The sequence below is a fragment of the Limulus polyphemus genome, unplaced genomic scaffold (assembly GCF_000517525.1).
Source record: "Limulus polyphemus unplaced genomic scaffold, Limulus_polyphemus-2.1.2 Scaffold1598, whole genome shotgun sequence".
Taxonomy (NCBI): domain Eukaryota; kingdom Metazoa; phylum Arthropoda; class Merostomata; order Xiphosura; family Limulidae; genus Limulus; species Limulus polyphemus.
In genome coordinates, this window is record NW_013667208.1 from 74537 (window position 1) to 84556 (window position 10020).

General features: G+C 34.0%; 1 protein-coding gene across 2 annotated transcripts in view; it reads right to left on the minus strand.

Annotated features, from left to right (window-relative positions):
- Window positions 1-9139, minus strand: part of LOC106464246 (vigilin-like) — a 77386-nt gene extending 68247 nt beyond the window's left edge. Inside the window, exons 1-3 of one of the 2 annotated variants that reach the window (XM_013924374.2) lie at window positions 9022-9139; window positions 8840-8924; window positions 2432-2704 (exon numbers count right to left, since the gene is read on the minus strand). In XM_013924374.2, the coding sequence (XP_013779828.1) occupies window positions 2432-2665 (234 nt within the window). In that variant the 5' untranslated portion in view covers window positions 2666-2704; window positions 8840-8924; window positions 9022-9139. Of the gene's footprint in view, window positions 1-2431; window positions 2705-8839; window positions 8925-9012 lie in introns of both variants that reach the window. The other variant, XM_022391961.1, reaches the window with a different exon arrangement.
- Between the last annotated feature and the right edge of the window lie 881 nt (window positions 9140-10020).

Genomic DNA, 10020 nt, shown 5'->3' on the forward strand with positions numbered 1-10020 from the left:
AAAGTTAAACGTTACGTAGGTAAGGTAAGTAACGGTAAGGTAGGGTAGGTAGTAGGTACGTACGACTAATAGTGTGCGCGACTGTGTAGAGTAGTGTGTGTGTGTGTGTGTGTGTGTGTGTGTGTGTGTGTGTGTGTGTGTGTGTGTGTGTGTGTGTGTGTGTGTGTGTGTGTGTAGTTTAAGGATATGAAAAATTATGAGTGTCAGAAAGACAAAGGAAAATTATTAACTACTCTCAGAGAGTACTAAAACAATTAAATTATCTGCATGAGATTCAAATGTAAAAACTATTAAGTAGAAACTATGATAATCTACAAACATTAAAATGTTTTTAGCATGTCAAAGTTTTCTTTAATATTGACAATTGTTTCTTAATCTCACAATTATAAAACAAATATTAACCAGTTTCAATAAGACATTTATATCCATTTAACTATTTACAGAATTATATTCCAATTACCAATTGGCTCATCTCTTACAGATGATATCTCATAAATTTACCTGTAATGTATGCATCATGGTAACTGTGTGCATCACATATTTATCAAGGGGAAACAGAATGAACCTAAAACAGCAAGTTTCATTTATATTATGTACAATGTCATCATACTTTTTCTATTTCCATGCAAGTATTTAGATCATTGACTTTAGAAATTAATTTGGCAAAGTACTATATATATATAGCTTTATTTCTGTTTTTACTCCTGTTTAATTTCTGCAATTTTACATGCTGGAATACATTTAGACACTGCATTATTAATTCCTGTTTTTTTGTTTTTACACATTTATTTATTGTATAGAAAGTACAAAGTAATTTATATGTTACCTGTCAAGTCATTTAAAATAGAGACTTTACTTCAAAAAGTGATTAAACTGTAATCAGAGATTGTATTAATGCAGAATTCTGCACAGCAAGTACTAACTTACTCTTTTGTTAGGCTGTATTTTAATTTTTTTATGTTAGACTTTTAATAGAGGAAAACTTCAAGAATATTCAAAATACTAGGTTTTTATTTTGGCAAAGAACGTGTTAGGCTAATAAATGAGTTATGATTATTTGTTTCCCTTGGTTGGTTACAAAGTGAGTAACTGCATATTTATAGATACAACACTTAAGGCTCCAACACTGTCATAAACACTCTTATGAAGATGTAAAACAATACTCAGTTGTCTGGAAAACTATACATGGTATACTGTTACAACAAGTAACAGACAAGTGAATAATTCATTCATTTTTTAGAACTATATAATGTTAACTGGACATACATACAATAATGAATAAATGAAATAATTATTAACTATAGAGAATTTTTCAAAGTTGTCTTATTTGCTCAACTTAGGCTTTACTCTTCATATGGGTCATACCTTTTCTGTAATGAACTTACTCAAATCAAAATTTGTATTCTAAGAATTAAATCATGGACAAGAGTCTATCTTACATTTGACAACATATTACAAAACTCATGCCATGCATGTAACTAATATAAACATTGTCATAAAGAACGTTCTAAACATTAAAACGATAGCCTAAAACATAGAAGTAAAATTAAGCAAACTGAGTAAGTAAGGCTTAAGCAATCATTTACAAGAAATTTTATAAAATTTAAATTAAAAAGAGGAGTCATCTATTGTACTGGTTAGATTTTGGTTTATATTTTTGCTATAAACATTGCTGGACTAAGGAAGAATATTTTACAAAGTAAAAGTAAAGCCTAAGTGGTGAATATTAATACAACCAGACAAACAACAACATATGGGTAAAATTAGGCAGAACACAGATAGCCCATAACAACAAATATGATAGCAATGTTGATTGTTTTTGTGACAATCAACAATCAAAACTCCAATTCATCAATTGTTGGAATACTCAAACACAGTTAGGATGATCAACATTAATTTTGATTACTTGATTTAATCATAATATCAATTAAATGATTAATTTACATGATACTAACTGGTATAGTTGCTGCTTATAGGTAATTGATTATACTGATTATATTTCCCAGCTCTAAATGTGTGCTGCCACATGTAAAATTTCCATTCTTTAAACTAGCTCATTCCATAACTTCACTACTGCAAATAAAACTATTTCTACTTTATACTTTAGTTTAACCTATGGGTATTTTTGTTCTACATTTTCAAACTTACTTTGTAATCTCTTTCAACAGAATTCTATTTATCCAATCCTTTTATTACATCCATTAAAAATAATAATATATGTATATAACTTTTCCCACTTCTTGTGCATACAATTCTATAATGATCCTTTATTTCACCTCATACACTAAAACAGTACATTTTACATTTACTTCCCCCACCAAATAGATGTTTATGCAGTAGATCTCTTGTTTTCTAAGAATAATCACAACTTCTACAAAGCTATTTGCAAAACTGTATACACATGCTTAAAAAGCCTGAAGAGCCACAATACCTGGGTTATGACAGAGCTTCTTACTTTCATCTGTTTATTCCATTGTCCCATGCTAGCTTGAGGAGCCATCTGAATTAATTCCTTCTCTGGTAGGGCTGGAAAAAGGTCATCATAGTTGAAAACAGTCTGAGGAACATAGACTTCACTGTCCTGTAGAGACAAACTCTGTAAGTTCTGGTCTGGTATCTCTTCGCCTGCACCTTGAAAGGCTGCTGAGTGTTGAACCGCATCCATTTTTGGGGCCAATTACACGTGCCAAGTCGAACAGTACAGCTAAAACATTAATTAAAAAAAAAAATTATCAAATTTATTTACTTTTTTTAAAATTAATTCTAACCATGCTTTGCTAGCTTGAAAAAGGCATTAATGCCATAACAGCCGTTGTTGTAACAACATAAATTGTGTTCCAACCACTACTGTGTTTGCTGTGTCCCAGCTGGTCAGATTAGCTTTGGATTTAGGAAAATATGTCATGGGCAATGGATACAATGAACATTGTGGTTGGAATCATTATTATACAAGTTTCAATTCTTATCAATCACTGAAGGACTACATACCGAATGCAGTATTGAAAGATATAGTAAGTCTATTGCTAATACCTAATAAATAAATAAATTATAATCAAGATTTACCACCTTAAAAAAGGTGTTCACATAAGAATTTTTTTCTTGAGAACTAAGGTTCTCCACTTTCATGATCAGATTCTTAAAGTTAACATTTTTCCTACACTGAAGACATATTTCTGATATATACTTACCTCTACTCACATTTACAGCTATTCAATTTGACTACACTCTAGTGTGCAAGTTATTGCTCGCCACTAGCCTTGAACTCCCATTAATGCCATATGGTTAAGGAGTGCAACATCTTTTCCTATCCCAGCTTGATTTCCATCATTCTCAATCATTACATCAAGATTAGGTATGGAAAACAACACCAGATGTGGAGAGAATGGGTGGGATGAGCAAGTAGAGGTAAGTATCTATTGGAAATAAATTTTCAGTGTAGGAAAATATTAACTTCTGATACAATTACTTCCACTTCTCACAGTTACAGCTAGAAATCTAAAATGAACAGGTGGAAGGACTGGAAGAAAAATACCTAGATTAGCCTTTAAAAGCACCTCAAGAGCACCTCTGGGAGACTGCAACTCATTGCATCCAGGTTTACATTTTGCCAAAGTGGAGCCAACTGGTGTTGTGTCTCAAACAATGGACAAAACAAGTGATCCATCCCAAAACCAAAAGGAAGAGGAATGTGTGTGAAGTGGCTAGGGCACACAAGACCATAATGAAGAGGTCAACTCCACTCCAATGGCACCAGGGGGGAATTTGACTGGCCCCTAGTAAGAGGAGGATCCTCAACCATTCACCTCAAATGTAGGAACCACAAGGGAAGAGGATCCTCTATTTCAAGAATTTAAACCAATATGTGTGCAAATTCAACACAACCTGGAACAATAAACCCTGGGAATGTACATCTTGACAACATCATGAAGGGGGAAATGCAATGTGGAGGATTAATTCTAGTCAAAAACCAATTGGCATTGGGGATGTAACTAGTCTTCAGTAGAAATAAGTTTCCAGCCCACTCAAATGTGAGAACTTAAGTTGGCTGGTACAGCTCCAACCAAAACCAGTTGCCCAGGGATAAACATCCAGGCAGCAGTAGAAGGGAGGGATCCTAGCCAGAGGGTTGAACTACAAAATAGACAGAAAAATCCAGTCCAGACCCTTGGCAGGAGGAGTCACCCTTCTATACAAACAGAATGCCACCACCCTCTCGACTGAGTGGAGTTACACACACTCAGGAGGTTTCCTTCCCAATCCAGTACTCCAGCAGCTAAGAGCTGGGGAGTGGTAAGGATTCCCATACTCCATTGGAAAAGAAGGGGGAAGAAACACATTGTAGAGTCCAGAGGAATGCACCACTGGAGAAAGTGCAATGGGTGACAATGAAACCTATTTTGAAAAGCAGACTGTTCCAGATTCTGGCAATTTAAGGAACATTAAAGATAGGCAATAATCTTTTCTGCTTTACTCATGTTAGTCCATGAGTGTACGGTCCCCTACGAACATATTTATGGCACAATATACTGCGATGAAGAACTTCTGGAACACCCCATCTCAATAGTGAGTGCGAGAGACCTTATAGATCTCATAGTGCAGGTTTTGGATATCAATAAACTTGGAAAGGCCCCACTCGCCACAGAGAAGGATCCATAACTTGTGAAGTAGACCTGTGGAAAAAAAAATACCCACTCAGAGTTGTACTGTCATAAGGAGAACAACTACAGGGGGAAGAAAATTTCCAGTTGAAATGGAAACCACCAGATAGCGCAAGTGGTGAGACATCAATGTGTTTGGAGTGGTCCACATGCTTGACTGAGATGAGAGTTGAAAAAACATTTCCAGATAAAGATATTGAGTGGGGTGGATAATGGACTTCTTCACCTTGTTAAACCAATCCACCCAATCAACTTATATGAGGAGAAGATGGGTATGTGTAAGGAAGACTCTGCAAAAGATGGAACCAGTCATCTATAAAATGATGGAATTGATAAATGTGATCCTTGTATATGAAAGGTAGAAAATGACGTGAAGCCCGAGCAATAGGAATGTGAAGATACAAGTTGGATATGTTGAAACTAATCATCCAAAGCCCTGGAAGAAAGTTCCATCTGAGAGGCAGTTGGGATACCATGTTGAACCAAGGAATGTCAAGGAAGCGATTCAGATGGAGATGAATCACAGGACGTCAATCCCGGTTTTCTTGGGAATTACAAAAGGTTGGGAAAAGAACCATGGAAGTAGAGAAGAAACCCGTCTAATGTTGCCCTTAATTAGAAGGACTTTAACCACTTTTGTGAGACACTAGCAGGAAACAGGATCTTAAGGAAAGAAAGGAACTGGGACAGGGGAAAAGGTGGGAGGTGCAAGGACAACACGTGAACGGGTGACAAATAATGAAGGAGTGTTGTGAGGGAGAAATGGAGGTTAGTAAATTATGCTCGAGAAAAATGCCCTGAAGTATCAGCATCCGAACCAAAGGGAAAAAATGAATACAACTATTATCCATCGAGAAAGGTATTGCTGAATGATGATATGCTAGGTACGAGTCACTGCAGTATATGTGGGGCATGGCATACTAACCCCTGCATGTAATTTTTCTGCAAAATGTTCAGCATGAACCCTAATATCAGACAAAAAGAGAAATCAAAAACTCAGAACTGGGGGCTGCAGTTAATAAAGAGGAGTTAACAAATATTAAACACAACATACCTGTGACATCAAGTCTAAAAATGGTGAATGAGGTCTAGGGATGGGAAGCTCTCCATGTCCACCACAAGCAATGGCAGAATTGCTTGTAGATCAGGAGATCCCTTGGCCCTCATGAAAGAAACCACCTCCCGACAAACTACAGCCAACACTTCCTCCACCAATGATGCCACACCTGCAGTCATTGTCATGGGTTGTTGAATGCCAGTACCATAGGTAGCCATTGTATTTGTAATAATAAATTGCAAGTCAAAAATATTGACCGACTACTGGCAATTGAGTGAAAAACAGAATTCACAATCAAATAAAGAAATACAACTCGTAAGTGAATAAAAAACATTTTGAAATATGAAAATCGGTAACTTAATATTTTCAAAATACATAAAAGAAAAAAAATCTGAAATCAAGCACAAGGTCTTAACACTGTTGTGCCAAATCAAGAAGTGCCAATTGAGTTCAACTGCATTGAGTAAGTCGGCTGCAATAGGAGGGTGTAACACTCCTATTGGCGGAGGGTTGTTGCATATTAATTTGCATGCTTGAACACAGCTGAACCATGTGGTATATAAGCGGTAGTTAGAGTTCACGGCTATTGGGGAGCAAAAATTTCTGCACTAGAGAGCAGTCAACTCAAGAATAGCTTTAATTGTGAGTGGAGGTAAGTAATCATAGTGGAAAATCTTAAACCCACTTTTCCTAAAGGCTCTTGTAAGAGTTTGATATACCATGTAAAATCTATCAATTTGATCCTGAGTATTTTTCTTTTTTTGTATAAAAACAAGTTTCATATGGAACGTTTTCAAAAATGAATGTAACAGTACTATTTTGATAGTTTGACAAAGTTTAGCTTTTTCTTATGTTCCTTCTTGTAAAAGAGTATCTGGTTGCAAAGATCGTTAAGTCTTAGCCCAATAAAAAACAACTGTATTACTTATTAACTTTTTAAATACACAATATAAAACATTTCTTTCTCTTACCACAAGACACAGGACTTCAATGATATACAAATGCAGAAATTTTTAACATGAAAAAGTATGTGACAAAATAACTTTTCCTGAAACAGAAAAACAGATTCCTACAGATAAATACATTTAACCACACATATTTACTGGTTTACTTTGATTTCCTTTTAATCCTAATTATACAAGAGTATATACAACAGGTTTAATATGTTGATCCTTCAGGGCAAATAGAACATTCAGGGTAAATTTAATACTTGGCCAAATTTCTACTCTGGTTAGTGACTTGTCATTTCAGCTTGCTTTGTTACAAAATAATAGTAATAATAATACAATTTCAATAAACCTAATTTATACCTACCAAACCAGGTTATAGGCAAATCATAACAGAAAAGTTACCCAAAATATTTAAAATTAAAACTGACAAAATCAATGCGAGTAAAAGTGCTGAAAAAATACTTTTTCCACAATTTAGTATATATTTCTTGCAAATTTATAAACATTAAACTACTGGTGAATGAAATTTCCATTTCATTGAGTTACTAAACAAACTAAAACAAACTTCATTATGAGGCCAAGACCAAAAGGGCATGGCCCTCCCACATTTCTTACAGAGGGGAACCAGATTACAATGCACACATTTGAACCCTATACTTTTAATAAAAACAAATATATATTGCAGCAAAAGGTCTTTCATAGATTGTAGCTTAGCACATTCCAGTTGTTTTCTAAGCCATCTGTTATAGGAAAAATGTAAAGTTATCTTATTAATGTTTCACCACAGCATCATCAATTGACACCACATCCTTATGTTAAAAATTTTCTATATGCTTACAAAAATAAAATTCCATCTTACTTTGAATTGTGTCTGGCATTACAACTGTTTTTTTTAACCGATATTTTTATGCACACATTTGTTTTGCCAACATTTTGCCCCAACCATGTGCATACTTTTTCACTATATTAGCACCACTGGAATAAACTTACATCTGAAATTCTTAAATTGATTTCCATTAAAAGAAGTAATAAAACTTTATGTATAAAAATTAAAAAGCTTGTAATACCATATTCAAATGCATATTTTAAACTTACATGTCAAAATACAAATGTATACTAGAATTGATACCTTTGCTGTACAAGTTATACCAGTATAAAATTAAAAACTAAATAATGCTGAAAATATTGTTACGTCTCCGTTCATTAATTGATTTTCCGTAACTTCGTTCTAACAAAACATTAGCGACACAAGTCCTTTCTTAATAAAACTGGTTTATTCTTTCCAATTACAACTTTACAATACACTTAATTTCAACAGTCGCGCTATAACAAACACTATAACAACAAACGTCTCAAGTGCTCAACTTTAACAATACTCATTCAATTACACACACTCTGACTGCAGTTCAATTACTCATTACCTACACATTGTCCCGTCACGTTGTGACCATTTTGTATATACCAGACTACCCCCAATCTAGTAATCTCCCGACAATTCACGAAGGTTCGAGAAGGAAGTGGCGTGATACTAGTCACGTGACCTCGCTGACGCAACAATATATTATACTCTATATCAGTACATGATACTACCAAATATTTTACAAATTATATTACAATGAACATCATAATGTTTTGCATTGACCTAAAATAAAAATAACTTTAATGCTTAGTTTAAGTATTTCTATATTATATAAGATTCAAACAATCCAACAAAATTATTACTATTATTAAATAAGATTTCTTCCTCGTCTTACTCAAAATCAAATGCTTGTAGTAGTACTACTACTAGTACTAATAGTAAAAGTACTACAACGGGCAGTACTACTACTACTACAAACTACAGTACTAGTACTAGTCTTAGCAATCATATCTTAGGCTAGCCTAGGCTTCATCAAAATTTTAAATCCACTTCTAGATTTCTTTCTTAACTAATACATATTTGTAAAATATCGGCTAAACACACTACGAAAATATGCAAATGAAAAAAAAACAAAAAACAACAAAATGTGACATTGAAACTTAAACATAATTAGAATCAGCCCTAAAATATCAGTATGTCCAGTTTGCTTACGTGTCAAATTTTACATCATATACATTCTACGACGCATTACAACTTAATAAAAAAGATAAGAACACCTAACAAACACAGTACTGTAATTGTATTAACTGCTTACCGTACTGTGAACAGTAAGGTCGGTCCTGCGAAACTTTTGGGGCACCCGTCTCCAGTTTCTCTTTTTAGGAGAGGGGGAAAGAGTCCTGTATAAAGAAGATAAAAAAATCGATTTCATGAAGAGCAATGCACAAAATCAAACTAAACTATAAAACGAATTTTAATAACACCTACTTCACTTACTAAATGAAGTTCCACGTCTTCCACTACAGCCACGTCCACGACAACTAACACATTAACAACGTACACATCAGTAATAATAATATTAAAAGACATGCGCGAGTAAAATACTCCAGTGTTCAACTTCTACTTGAAACGAAACGTCTTATTGGCTACATTAGACGCCATGTGGCGAATTTCTACCAATTACTTTCAAGAAAATGAAATAAGTACGCTATTAAACAACTGAAGTAAAAAAGTAAATCAAAATAAATAAATTTCTTTTAAACATAATTTTCATATTCGCAACTATTGATGTCGTAAAATAAAATAAAAAAGCTATAAGAGAATAATACTGTAATTGACTTAGAATAATATCAATGAAAATAATATTTTCCAGACTTTTCATTCTTCGTGAAAATAATTCCAGTGAGTTTCCTATATTTCAGACTCCTGGTGGATCATAAGTAAGGTAAGTTTACTGACAATCAACGTAAAATTCTGGGTTCAATTTTATGCAGTGAAACAGAGAGTAGTTAGCACATTGTGTATTTTTGCGCTAAAAACAATATTTTATTTTAAATAAATAAAGGTATGGAGATTTATTCATCGAGAAGGAAGTGTAGTTTAAAAAGAAGTAAAAACGACTGATACTACTAATAACGTTTATTTCCACAAACATTTTGGATTGTACTTAATCCTTTTTTATCAAAGAAAGTATCTTAAACAATAAAAATCGCATTTTTCTTAACAAGAACCCGAACTCCTATAGCTAAAATTACTTTTACTCATTCACATGCCTTATTACCCACAATACTTCCGTCAGTTTCTTACTTTCTGCCTAGTCATCTTCCATACTGTTTCGACAGCGGAAGTCACGTGACGCTAGTAACACGTCATGAGATTCTAAAACGACCATGCCTGTTCTTGGCAACTCTAGTCTTTTCTACACGCCCTCTATTTTTGTATATATAAACCGGCAAGAAGTGACGGCATAGATAATTGCAGAAAAGCAGAGATAGA